The sequence below is a fragment of the Megalops cyprinoides genome, chromosome 7 (assembly GCF_013368585.1).
Source record: "Megalops cyprinoides isolate fMegCyp1 chromosome 7, fMegCyp1.pri, whole genome shotgun sequence".
NCBI classification, from domain to species: Eukaryota; Metazoa; Chordata; class Actinopteri; order Elopiformes; family Megalopidae; genus Megalops; species Megalops cyprinoides.
This window is the reverse complement of record NC_050589.1, coordinates 1,644,726-1,659,182: the sequence shown is the minus strand read 5'-3', so window position 1 is coordinate 1,659,182 and position 14,457 is coordinate 1,644,726. Positions and strand designations below refer to the sequence as shown.

Genomic DNA, 14,457 nt, shown 5'->3' with positions numbered 1-14,457 from the left:
GTGTGTGAGTGTGTGTGAGTTTGTGTGCGTGTGCGTGTGTATGTGTGAGTGTGTACGTGGGTGTACATGTGTGTGAGTGTGTGTGAGTGTGTGTGTGTGTGAGTGTGTGTGAGTTTGTGTGTCTGTGCGTGTGTATGTGTGAGTGTGTATGTGGGTGTAAGTGTGTGTGAGTGTGTGTGTGTGTGTGTGTGTGAGTTTGTGTGCCTGTGCGTGTGTATGTGTGAGTGTGTATGTGGGTGTACGTGTGTGTGAGTGTGTGTGTGTGTGTGTGTGTGAGTGTGTGTGAGTTTGTGTGCCTGTGCGTGTGTATGTGGGTGTTCGTGTGTGTGAGTGTGTGTGTGTGAGTGTGTGTGAGTGTGTGTGAGTTTGTGTGCCTGTGCGTGTGTATGTGGGTGTACGTGTGTGTGAGTGTGTGTGTGTATGTGTGTGTGTGAGTGTGTGTGAGTTTGTGTGCCTGTGCGTGTGTATGTGGGTGTACGTGTGTGTGAGTGCGTGTGTGTGTGAGTGTGTGTGAGTGTGTGTGAGTTTGTGTGCCTGTGCGTGTGTATGTGGGTGTACGTGTGTGTGAGTGTGTGTGTGTATGTGTGTTTATGAGTTAATGCATATCATATCTCCTCTTCTGCAGTGGCAGGTCAGAGTTCAGCTCTTCATTCTCTCCACTGCAGCAGCAGAGAGGCACACATCTGCTGACCTTTGACCCCTGCTCCCTCGCTTCTCACGACCCGCCTGCTGCCTGTCACACAAACTCCAAGGACATGAGGACGTCCTCAGAAGCCTTACAGCTAAGGAAGTCATGTTTCTGTGTGTGTGTGTGAAAGAGGGAGAGAGAGAGAGAGAGAGAGAGAGAGAGTGTGTGTGTGTGTGTGTTTTCATTTGATAGATTCCAGTGTATTCAATTACAATGTGATGAGTAGTGGTTGCTTTTCAGACTACAATACATTTTATATAGCAGACACTCTTACCCAGGGCAACTTAACATCTTAACAAAACATAATCGGACATAGTGACCTTGGCTGACAATGGTAGATGATATATTTTGTTTTTTTTCTTGGTATTTTTTCTAGGTTTGTGCATTTAAACCAGTAGCCGTCAAGTATCAATCCACAGCTGAACTTCTGGGTATTTCTCCAGGATCAGTTTCTCCACCCAAAATCCAAATAACATAAAGTGTAGACTGATCCAGGATCAGTGAATCGGGTGGAATCTGTTGAGTTTCCCATAAGTGTTTTGAGGAACCAAACTACAACAATAAATCATAAGCTCCTCACAAAGGGAAATTAATACCAGCTTGTGACATTTTCATAAAACTCCACAGAGCTTAGATTGGTGTCTGGAGAGATGAAAGTGGTACAGGTAGCAGGTGGAATTTGGGCCTTTTGCATTATTAAGCTCATTTTACCAAAGGTAGTTTGTATAGAACTTTTATTACCTGCAGCCAAATTCACCCTGGATAGATTCACCTGATATGCAGTGTTATCAACCTTCCATGCTCTCACAACCTATCAAACATCAATCAAAGATCAAGTACATCAGATATATTCCATGCAGCTGAATGTGACAGCCAATGAGAGCCCAGATACATGTCACATGACTCACTTCTTTTAAATGACACTGAGCAGGCGATTCCTCTCCTTTTGTTGTTTTTCTCCTTTCTCCCAGTGTTTACCCTTGCTATTTTGGTGATGTACAGCCGACGAAACTGCAGCTTATTCTGAGCAGTGGACATTTCCAGAACCAACAACTTAATGACCGGATATGACTGTAAAGCTATTTTAGTTTTGGTTTTAGACAATATAATTGGTATGCTCAGGATTTCAGAGGGTGACATGTGTCCTTCAGGGTAAAGTGATGTGAAAGGGTCTCCCAGGTGGTAGAGTCCTGCAGCTCAGACTCGAGATTGAGTCAGAGCTCTGCTGTTCATTAGAAATGACTGGGAGTCCATAGCAGCAGCATTGACCTTGTTCCTCCAGGGTAGGCTGACTTTTATCAGCCAGGGTAACCTTGGTGTATGATGTTATTGATATTGCTTAGATTCTTTGTGATTTAAACTGGATCTGAATTCCAAATTGCTTTGTGTAATGCAGGTGTCAGACAGCGGTCCCTGTAACAGAGAGGAGGGGGTAAGCAGCCCTCGCAGGTAACCCCCCCCCCCCCCCCCCCCCCGCTGTGTCTTTGCAGTAAATCGCTGCTCTCTGATCTCCGCGGTCTCACTCCTGTTCCACTCATCCGTCACCAGCGGGACAGCTGTATCCCTGAGAGGACACGTCCACCACCACGCCTGGGACACCTGCTGAAACACAGGAGTCGGGGGGAGGAATCAGTGTACCACTCAGAATGGGCTTTAGAATGGGGTTAAGGTTAGAGTTAGGTCTGAGGTTAGGGGTCAGGGGTCAGAGGTTAGGGTCAGGGATGTTAATCAGGTCTGAACACAACCCCATACATACTCCACATGAGCAGTGTCCTTTGGCTGGAGCCTGACTGCTCTCGCTCCAGCTCCGGCCTGCAGCCAGACCCTTCTCTGCATGACAGCTGTCCCTGGCCTGGGAGATGAAGGGAAGGGCCTGTTATCTCTGCTCAGGATCAGTGCTTGTGCTGGGGCTGCTCCGCTCACCCTGACTGCCCCTCCCAGAGAGCGCTGCCTGACTGGGGGGTTATTTATTCAGCTTGTTGTGTGTGTGGGTTTTTCACTCCGCTGTCCTTATCTCTCCCCTTAAATCCACCCCCCCCCCCCCCCCCCCACCCTCCTCTGCTAAAATTAGCCTCTCCCTGCTGCCCGTCCGCTCCACTCCGGGCCGGAGTATGTCACCCCACACGGCTGCATCTCTGTCTCTGATCAGGGCATGAGGAAACCCCAGCCCTGGGTCTACCCCTCCACCTCTCGCCAGGAACCAGGGCTCTGAGCACAGGAAGAAATCGGACGTGTTGAACATGTTCTGGTCTTTGTGGGCTCAGGACACTGAACTGACTAATCATGGAACTGGGGCTACTGCTGTTTATGGGGTGTCTGGCAGTCACTCAGGCACGATGTGAGGTGTGATTCAGAAAGTCAGAGGTCACCCAAAGAGGGTCTGGCTTACTGATTTATAGGATTCCAAAAATTACATCCGATTGCCTTATATTCTGAACAAGTGTTTCAACATTCCAGGGTTTTTTTCTTGTTATACAATTAAAATGAGTGAATAAAGCGGCACTGCATGCGTGGTTGTGCAAATTGCTTCGTGTAGCGCAGGCTTCAAACTGACATTTTGACTCCAAACAACATCAACATTCGAGCATCTTAAAATCCCCTCTTCTCCACTTTTTCTTCCAACTGAAATCTATTGGAGAAGCCAATTTCAATAGACGCCAATGATATGTTTGGGCTGGCTCTGATTGGACGATCAACAATATTATGACGAATTTATAGCCCCGCCCAGAAGATAGGCTTCACGTGTACTTGCACCAATCACAGACAACCAATCACAACGTTTAATGAAGACTGCCTCCGTTGTTGAACCTACATTACCTTTTACTTATATAGTGAGGTTTGAGAATTGATCTGGAGACTGAAGATTTTTCTTATTAAACTGGAAGATCGACAAGTTGTCAAAATGTGTTTAGGGTTTGGTTACAGACATTTAGCGAGCTAACTTAACTGCTGGCTTCGCTTACTTCTAGCTTGCTAGCTAGCTAGCTGGGTAGCTATATTGGCTAAAGGAGTGACTATAGTTTTGATTGCAGATTGTTCATATGGCTGTAAAGGGAGAACATCGTTAATCGGATTTCATATCCATTAGTTACAAAGCAAAAATGCGTTAAACAGAGCGTAGACCTGATATCCGTTTGCTTCAACAGTTGGGATGTAGAAATCCGTTATTTTAGTATTCTGGTGCCAGTGGTCGCATGGCCGCTACGCGAACGAGCCGGTCAACTGACATGGCCATGATCTGGATTTGATCATCTGTGACACATCTCGCAAAACGAATAAGAGCTCCAAACAGCACGTCAGCGCAAGGGGTCGGTCGGGTCTACTGGGCGGAATATGGGCTAAATATGCACGAAGGCGAAACGATGAGGAAGAGCAGAGCAGGTCTGAACCGTTTGATCGGTGCGGCCTCCTTGCTGAGGCAACACGAACAGTCTTAGACGGCACAGTAAGTGCAACATGGAAGGAGTTAGTCGAAGAAATTGCCCAGTGAGATGCAGGTCTGACCGGGCATTTTTAATCTTCAGCTGTGTTCTCTGCGATGTCAAAAATAACTCATAACGGTGCTTTAACTATTATCTTTACTGCTATCCCGCGTTATGTAGATGTCACAGCAATCATAAAGAACGTTTCATTAGCGTTTTGAGTTCTGGATTGGCGCGATGCTTCGTCAGCGTTCACTCTGTGGATGCGTCATTTGTTTTCGCTGGATGCAGGCAGCCTGCGGTGACAGGACAGCATTCAGGACAAAAACAAAGCACAAGAGAGACAGTTACTTCATAAGCAGAGCATAACAAAGAGAACTCCAGAAAGCTGCTCTGTCCTCAGATGGTAAACACCGAATACAACTTCTCATGTTGTCATGATTAAGGAGTGTAAGATATTTTGTGTTCGAATGAGGGCTTGAATCGGGTGTTACTCTAATCTTTCATCGCGGTTAAAAGCATGGGTGTCAGTTTGTTTTGAAAAGTGCTGGGACAACCACGGGTTAGACGTGTTCACACCTTTTTAAAGTGGTGGGGACGAAATGGGCCACTACAAAAAGCGGTGGTAACATGTCCCCAGCATCCCTGGCGTAAATGACGCCTATGGTTCTTCCTTGCACTGTCACCCTGGACCTTAGTATTTCACAATATATGGGTAAATGTTGAAAATAAATTCAATTTGATTGTAATCGAATTGTAAGCAATGCACTTCTATTAGTTTTTATTTGTCTTCTTCACTAGAATTTAGCAATATTCTCCCCCCAAATCTGCCAAGACTAATCTTTTCACAGATTTCTGCCCAAAACTTTTGTCCAAGCACCTCACCCCCCAGCCTCCTCAGGTATCCATCCCGCCAGCACCACAGGTGGTTACCTGATTACCTGTGTTACCTCCAATAGGAGCTGTGCACAGGTGTTGACAGTTTGAGTGTGAGTGCTCTTCCCTTTGAGCCCTCATTAGCTCGTCCCCTTCCTTGGGGTCGGGCGGTTATGGCTGTTTGTAAAATGACAGGCAAAGACAGGCTCATGTGAATATGTTTTTATTATGAAGGTAGAGTGCTTTGCCACAGAGACACGGACACATCAGAGTGCGGTGGCAGATCGTGTGTGAGCTGCGTTCAGAGGCCGCGGCACATGGACCTGTCTTCCCCAGCGCCCCAAACCCCCCCCCCCCCCCCCCCAAAGCGGAAGGCAGACGACAACCACAGCTAATACAGGTAATATGTAAAAGGATGCGTCTGACACAGCGTGACTTTCCGGTTCGGTCCGGGAGAGCTGTGGCACGTGTTTTGCGTGGATGTCCTACCAGCTGCTGTGCTGCATTGTAAACACACAGACAGCTGTGCCATGCACTCCAGCAGGAGGGGCAGGGAGGGCGGCCCAAAGCTCCTGCTTAAGCATTGATGCTGTGTGATTATTTTTTAACAGCCATTTCTCTGCGTTTGTCTCTAGCGTCTGCGAGGGGAAAATACCTGAAGGACCGCGCAGAGCACCTGTGTTTCTGTCAGTCTAGTATTTTAATTGATCCAGCATTAATCTGTTCTCGGTCATGTTAGTGATTCTTTTTGTCTTTTTGTGGTGGGGGAAGGCAGCTGAATGGGCTGGCTCGGACAGGTGGCTTCCCCTGTACGGTGCTCAGGTGACGCATGGTGACAGGTGGTGCTGTCGGTGCCGTGTGAACGCTGCTCTCAGACTCCGGGCTGAGTGGGCCCGGCCGCGTTTATTCTCATGTGTTTCAGGCACTAGAAGCATAACATGTAGGCGCTATGGCGTTCAGGAGGAGGGCCTGGCACAGCGGGGGCCACTGCAGCAGTCGGGGGGGGCTCAGAAGTCCGGCCCCTCCTTCTTCAGACTCTTGTAGTCGGTGTCGATGGCCACAAACTGGGGATGGAGACAGAGGAGGGTTCGTTAAAACAAAGGTCAGAGGTTCGAAACAGATGTGCCGTCAGCACACTAGTGTGAGAGAGAGAAATCCTGCAATGTTCCTGATTTAAGAGAAAATTAACTTGTTAAATTAACTTGTTCCACATCCACACACAATGCTAATGTTAAAGGTGGAAAAACACACAGTAATACTAACAAGTGCTTCCATTTCAGGCTTTCAGTAGTGCTGTGATATGCTAAATACTACTGGCAGATGAATTGTCGGTGATTCTCCTGAATTAAAAATCGCTCTCGTTATGAATTACTTTAATGCCATGTACTGTAATGTTTGTTGTCAGATTGATATGAGTTGTTTGTTTTAATTTCACTCGTCTCTTTGGAGAACATTTATTAATCTGTCATCCAGCCTCATTTCTTTTACCTTTCTGCCACTCACCAAACCTGAGAGATAGCTTGTTTACTTTGTCATTTTGAGTGACTTATGACTTTTAATTCAATCATTTCATTGATTAATTACTTCATCAGTGTCATCAAACAGCGTGGCTTCATCTTCTAGGACAGCAGTTGAGGAGAGAAGTCACCTCTCTGTGGTAATGGCTGCTTTTGAAAGGTGCAGCAGCGTCTGGCACTGACAACAGGAAGCGGAAGAGCACTGTACCTCCGGCCTGCACTTTGCCTCTTTCAGTGCAGACTGTGCGTTGTGATGCAAGCTGTTCTCTGCCATGCTACGCTAAGCCCGCAGTGTGCCGACTAGGGGTGGGGAAAAAAATCGATTCATGATATATTGTGATTTTTTTATAGCACAATACTAAATATCAATACTTATTCCCAGAATCGATACTTTCTGTGACGTCATATGCGTAATAGTGGCGCTGCACTGCTGTATTGCTTTCACTGATAAATGTGAGCCAAGAGTGGCCGAGAATTCCACCAGGCCTGTAGAGGGCACTTCTAAATGCTTGGGCTGCTGAATACTGTGACACGAATAAAAATACTGCCAGAAAAATCGCAATAATCAATACTGTTGAATCGCAATACTTGTCGAATCGCAATCTATCGGAATCGCAATACGAATTGAAACGGCACCAAAGTATCGTGATAATATCGTATCGTGACAAACACATATTGTCCCAGCCCTAGTACCGACAGCACGTGGGTTGAGTCTTGAATTCTTCTCTCCAGCAGAAAAGAGCTGATTTATAGCATTTCAGGCTCGGGGCAGCAGTCCACCCTCCACACTTGGAGTTTCGTAATGACAGTAAAGGGACACAATGCCTCAGTCATCCAGGCTGGGGGCGTCAGGCTCAAATCCCAAAGGGCTGCTGTGCCACACTGCATGAAATTGAATTGCTCATAATTACATAATTAGAGCGGCTATTCATTTCTGTAAATGGTACATCACATCTTCAGGTTACACTTCTGACCTGTTCTGAAGAAAGTTGTTTCTGCAATGCATTTTGGGAAATATGTAGGTCTTAAGGCATGCATCCAATTAATTAACAATATAGCCTACTTCATAGTCAAGCAAGGAGAATCTTTCCGAAAGCAGCCCAGCCCGGAGTTGAGCAGTGCACCCCTAATTTAGACTCACTCCTTTCTTAACCTTTACTGTCTGATAGCTGCACAGCAGGAATGAATGTGCTTCCCACAGCCATATGCCCCTACACATACTCCCTGCCACAACACCGTGACACGCAGCTAAGCTAACGCTCTGCGTGAAGCTCGCTCTTCCCCTGCGCTTACTCTGTTTTATTCATTTTTTTTAAAGGTTGGTTGTCTTTCCTCCCCCACCCCTATTCCAACCTTGCCAAACCCCGTTATTTCTAATATCAGAGGCCTGTGGAAATCTGATGCCTGAAGGCCTCCAACTGCTATGAATTACACATCATAACCTTTCATTGGATGCTCTGTTCATTACTGAAACCGGGGAACATGTCCTTGGAAAACCAATTAATTAAAACTCCCTGATAAAACGCGTCCTTGTAAGTGAGGTTGTTTGTTTTTATGTATTTTATGGGTTTATTTCTTCCTCAGTACCCTGAGAGTACGGTCTCATTCAGTAGTTTTTCAGGTCACAGAAATAATATTAAAATAATATTAAAATATTAAAATAATATTAAAGTGTAGTACTGTATGTGCATCAAAACAATCTGAACAGGCCTAACCGTTTGAGGGCGTCTTTGATAGCTGGTGTACAGTGGTGCAGACCTGTGCAATAAATATTGTCATTTCTTCAACAAATGCTTAACTTGACATACTTGTTTCATGTTGTACACTCCCAGTTAGTTAAACTCCACTTCCAAAAACATTAACATACTGTGATGAATATGAGAAACATGTTCACCACTAACATCTAATATTACTAGACTTCACAGCTGTGAAGAACCTTGAACATTTATAGATAACATTACTGGACAGATGTGAGGGATCTCATATTATTGGGTGGATGTAAAGGACCTTTATAGTATTGGACAGCTGTGAGTGACCTCTTACATGATTGGACAGCTGTGAGTGACCTCTTACATGATTGGACAGCTGTGAGTGACCTCTTACATGATTGGACAGCTATGAAGCCGTGTGCACAGTCGGGGGAGGCTCACCTTGTACTGGTAGGTTGGGCTCAGATTGTTCCAGGGCTCGGGGTTGGTCTTTCTGTTCCAGCTGCCAGCGCCAGGCCAGCCAGGTCAGAGAGATGGAGAAAGGGAGAGGGAGAGAGGGAGAGGGAGAGAGAGAGAGGGAGATGGAGAAAGGGAGAGGAAGAGGGAGAAAGGGAGAGGGAGATGGAGAAAGGGAGAGAGAGGGAGATGGAGAAAGGGAGAGGGAGAGAGGGAGAATGGAGACGTGAGTGCAGCCATTGTGCAATCCTGGCAGGCAGCCTCCATTCAGTGTCTGAGCCCAGTTCTCACGCAGATAGAGTACTCAGATACACTGCCTGAATCAGCAGGAACAAAGGCGGGCGGATGGCCCACCCATGTTCGGGCTCGGCGTGTCAGGGAATTCTGGGTAACGAACAGGCCGGCATTGTTGCCCTGCTGTCTCTCAGATCATGTTGTGACCACAGCAATAATAAATGGAGCAATTGCCCCATTCATGGCTGAAGCAGACGTTACGCTGAGTGCTGATGATCACAGCCATAATTTGTTTCTTTTGTGCCAGCAGTGATGGACGTGCAGATGAATGGAAATAATAAAAAATGACCAGAGCTGCAGCTCGTGATAATTTAGCTCCTGAACAATGAGGAGAAATAGCCCTGCATGGATGTGTTCAGTAAAGCAACACAGTCCATTAGTTCTGCTAATGAGTGAAACACCTTGAAATGCCATCGCCACAGATATTAATCGCCAGATATACATAAACTATGGTGACTGCCTTCATTCTGGGCACAGATGGCTCTAGAAATGTTGAAATAATTTTGTAATTAAATTAGTCAGTGGAATGAAAGAAAATGATCAAGTTGTTGTGTCTTCTTTGAATGGAAATGTCTGTTTTGTGAGAGAGGTGACAGTCAGGATTCGGAACACATGCAGGTCTCACCATACGTGCGGTCCCCGAGCGAGGCGGACCAGGTAGAGCGAGGCTCCGCCCATCCCCAACACGATGAAGAAGAACTGGGGGACGAGCTGGAAAAGGGAGGGATAGGGGAGAGGAAGAAGGGGGACAGGGAGGGGGAGAATGAGAAAGGGGAGTTTTAGTAGACGCAGAGGGTCTCTCCTCCTCACTGTGCATGGGAACTGCAGTCGTATCCCTCACGCTCTGCGGCAGGACAGCGGCAGGCCTTCAGCCACTCTCCTCACCTCAGGGCTGAAGTACTTCATTAGGTCATTACACAGATGAGACAGTAATTAATCTCTTTTTCCAGCCCATAATTAGCTGCTAATTGAATGCTACCTTGTGGACCTGTAGGAGGGTTGCAGCTCTCAAGGTCTGGTGTTATATGTGCAGTTACACACACACACACACACTCACACATACACACACAGCCCTGCTCTCTGTAAAACACCCTCATATACACACACACAATTTTCTCTGAGCTCTAGATTAACTCTGACCCTCCTTTGATTCTGTGTGTATGTGTGTGTTTGTATGTGTGCGCATGTGTGTTTGTGTGTGTGTGTGTGTGTGTGTGCGTGTGTGTGTTTGTGTGTGTGTATGTGTGTTTGTGTGTGTGTGCGTGTGTGTGTTTGTGTGCGTGTGTGTGTTTGTGTGTGTGTATGTGTGTGTTTGTGTGTGTGTGTGTGTATGTATGCGCGTGTGTGTGTGTGTGCACGTGTGTGTATGTGTGCGCGTGCGTGTGTGTGTGTGTGTGTTTGTAGTGTGGGGTTGAGTCAGGTCGTGTGGCAGGGTTGTTTTGAACATGCTCGAGTGCATATCTGTATTTTACATAAGCATATTCCTTATTCATGTCCACCATCCTGTGCTGTTTCCGTATGAATAAGAAGACAGTCACCCTGCCGAGGACACAGCAAGCCAGCTGGCATGGCAGCTCTCCTGCTCCCTGTCAGTCATCCTGAGTGACAGGTGGAGACGGGGAGTGGGAGGGGCTACCGCTCTGCAGGCCCAGGGATTAGAACAAAAATGTGCATCAAGGATTAGACAGGGAATTTAACTTCAATCAGACAAATTGTGAGATTTCCTGCTACAACATTGATTTCAGATCAACACTACCTTCATTGATATTTATTGGCTTAGCAAACAGCCTTATCCCGGGTTACTTACATGGATTACCTTTTACAAATTTTACATTCTGCCTGCTGGATATTTTCTAATGTAATTGAGGGCAAGTCCCTCGCTGCAGAACTCTCGGCTGGTACTCCGTCTGATAACCTGCAGTTCTCTCATTATAAGCAGTGTAGTTGAGCGCTGCGGCAGCAGTGTGGTATAGTGGCAAGGTGCAAGGCTCATGACCAAAAGGTTTCTGGTTCAAATCCCTGTTGAGGCATTCATGGTGTACCCTTGGGCAAGATACTTAACTCACAATTGCAGTAAATGGTCAGCTGTATAAATGGATAACATGTAAAAAGTGTAACCTATGTAGTTCCCACTGGATAAGAGTGTCTGCTAAATGGCTAAATGTCATATGGAAGGTTGGTCCAGCTCTCAGAGAGCCGTTTAAAAATCACTGAGTCATTTTTGGGGAAGTGGCATTATCACTCCTGTGTTTATCAGAGGCAGGCCAGGGCCGTGCTGGGGAAGCGAGGCGAACAAAACATTATCGTCTCTCCCCCACAGCCCACAGCGGATGCAGATATGACGTCACAATGATCTCACAACAACGTGTGCTGTTCTGGATAAGAGTGTTAAATAGATAAGAGTGTCTGATAACAATAATGCAATAATGCAAGCAGCCCCTGAACCACCACACCGCTGGTCCCCATGCATACCTACACATCCAGGTGTAATGTTCAGTCTCTTATTTTTAAGTTTGTTTGTCTCACTCTGCATGTGGATCAACACACCTGTCCCTCTCCACCTCCCCTTCATCCAGGTACAGGCTGAGAGGGGGAACAAGCCCGGCAGGAACGAGCACTGGGGTCTCAGCTCCGGGAGTAATGATACCTGCCTCTGAACCAGCTCCGCATTGCTAACCTTTTCTCTCTTCTCTCCCAGTTTTGATTAATCACTTATTTAGATTTTACCATTCAGCTTTAGCTATAGCTACCTTATCCTCTTCACAGTACTCTCTGTCAGCCTCAATGTAAAGAAGTTAGAAGATTATTTGACGAATACATTGTAATGAAATCAAAATGCATTTGCTTATTATGACAGCTTGTTTCGATATTCATTTTTTACTTCAACGTGGCGAATGTTTGGTGGGTTGCTGATTGCGCAGTATGCGGTCAAACTTGTTCAAACTTCGCTCTAGAGTAGGGATGCTGGAATAGGGGTGAAAGTCACGGCTCTGAATCGCACGCATAACAAACTTTGTCTGAATTATTTACAAACTCCATGTAAAATATGCTCTAAAAGGGCGTCACTTGCCACAACAAGATCTTCTGGTAGATGAGCGCATATTAACGACGGCAAAAACACAGGAAGGAGCGCGTCTCTTTCACTCCTGAGTGGTTTGGAACTGTTTACAACCTGCGCTGGGTATATTCCGCCGAAAAACAGCAGATCTAACATCTGCTTGAACAAGACCAATCAGAATCTCACTCATAAAATTTTGGTTCTGACCCAAGATCAGTAGCACAGGGCTGGAATTTTTCGCATCTCACAACATCCCATGACTGGAGTGACAGCGTTAGTCCTTCTATACAAATAGTTAAGGCACGAAACAGCAATAGTAGGCTACTCGCTATAACACCCGGCACAGTCACAGCGACACGCCAGCTGTCGCGGTTCGGGTCCGGTTTTTCTGGTGTAGTCATGTTGTGAATTGGAAATGAAAGCAATCAAGCTGCACATTCAACGACTTAACAGGTTCTCAAGGACCCATTTTGCAGTCTCGGGCTTCTCTCACTGTGCCACATAGACTCCTGTAAATCTGAATATGCCATACGCCCAACAGCAAACAAAATATTAAAAGTGAAAAACGTATGTTAACGGGAGTTACTACAGAATGTGGATGTTATTTTACAGCTAGTGGGCGCTTGGGAGTAACGGCAAAATCCACCTTGCCATTAATGCACTGAATCACGTTATATTGGAGATTAGTTTAAGACGTTACTGACTATGTCTGTGTGTGTGTTTCTCTGTTGCTCACCCTTTATCCTGACAGGTGTTCTCCCGATTAGAATTCTCTGTGTTATAGCTATGTTCCACATGAAATTATAACCAGCGGAAATTACCAACGGAACAACGGAATAAACTCAAATTCTAGGTGAGGATTAACATGGAGAGTTCTGCGTCATAGGAGCTGTCCAAGTGCTGAAGGTCACGTGTGTGTGTGTGTGCGTGTGTGTGTGGGGGTTTGTGTGTGCTGCGTGTGTGTGTGTCTGTGTGTGTGGGGGGGGGGGGGGTTTGTGTGTGCTGCGTGTGTGTGTGTGTGTGTGTGTGTGTGTGTGTGTGTGTGTGTCTGCATGTGCCTCTGTGTGTGTTTGTTTATGTTTGAGTTATACATGTTCTGCACATCGGAGAGTTGATTCAGACATCTATTGGCATCAGTATTTGTTGCTGACTGTACGTCACTATTGGGCCGCCGATGCGGTCAGGTTCTCATAGGCTGGGTGGGTAACGGTACCATGCCAATCCGAGCCTCGCAGCTTCAGTCTCCGGCGTCACGGTTCTGTGTCCCTGCATGTTCGCGTTTACATATCATGCAAACAAGGCTCTGCCAATGTAACGTATAACTGACTTCCTCTTCATTTGGCCAAGAAAGATTCACCAATATGAAGAAAACTGTCATGAGTCATTGTTAATGCTAAATGAACATACAAGAAAGAAAGATATAGACAGTGCTTTATGTCACAGAAAACTAGTCTGATTTGAACAGTTGATTTAGGGTTTTACATTCAGTAATTGTCTGTATCAGCTCCTGGACCATAACTCAAAATGTAAAGATAATTTAAATGAGCAAATAGCGTAATAGCCAACACAAAACACTTCATATCTAAAATAAACTAATGGCAGGTGTATTATTTTTTCCGTGTGCTTCCAAATAAAATATATTAATATGCAGAGTAGCATATCAAAAAGCAATAAAAGTTACATGCCCGAAAACAAGTGCTGGATATTTGGCACACACATAACAATGCAATGAAGCAGGTACTATTCCATTTAAAATAATGGAATACATGTCCTAATTAATGTTATCGTCAAAACAATGTTTCAATGAGTTATTTTTAATGTTAACAAGAAGCATAAGTTTTAAAACTTAAAGCCGTTTTCCATACGTCAAAGTTTCAGAACTCTTGCAGCATTTGTAAAACAAATGTCAATCATAATAACAACAAATCCATTAGAAAAATGAAATACGCAATAAACTTACTCCAGGGTGTTTCTTCGCCTGGTGCATCAAAACTCGCATCATTTTTATCATTTCGTTACAAATGCAATTAATAGTTTTAGCCCAGAAACAAAGTTTTTCAAATGCGATCTCGTCGACGGCTGTATGGTTTTAATGAAACGGACGTGTTTTGCAAACCTCTGCACCACTCTTTGTCCGAGTCCAGAACGAGACCTGTTGCTAACCCTCCCCGGGAGAGGGGGGAGGGGAAGGGGGGGGGGGTATCTCTGAGAGTTTGAGCTACTTATCTAATCCTCGTAATTACATCTATTCTCTCGAGAGATAGTCTGCACGTAACGAACATTTCCCCTGGAAAGCTGAAAACAAAGAAAAGCACATAAACTGTACCAGAGCAGGAATAAATCAGACATCCTTCAGTGGCTCCATCATTGTTTTGATAGAGATTAGTTTTCAGCAGCCGATTTATTTCTTATGGTTTAGAGATGGCAGATGTACAAG

General features: G+C 45.6%; 1 protein-coding gene across 1 annotated transcript; it reads right to left on the bottom strand.

Annotated features, from left to right (window-relative positions):
• Positions 1 to 5,739: 5,739 nt before the first annotated feature.
• On the bottom strand, positions 5,740 to 14,151 carry ndufa4l2a (NDUFA4 mitochondrial complex associated like 2a). Its single transcript, XM_036532498.1, has 4 exons — positions 13,981 to 14,151; positions 9,588 to 9,673; positions 8,654 to 8,714; positions 5,740 to 6,050 (listed from the first exon to the last, which is right to left on the bottom strand). Exons 1-4 carry the CDS (start codon positions 14,029 to 14,031, stop codon positions 5,994 to 5,996), a joined length of 255 nt encoding a protein of 84 aa, XP_036388391.1. The 5' UTR covers positions 14,032 to 14,151; the 3' UTR covers positions 5,740 to 5,993.
• Between the last annotated feature and the right edge of the window lie 306 nt (positions 14,152 to 14,457).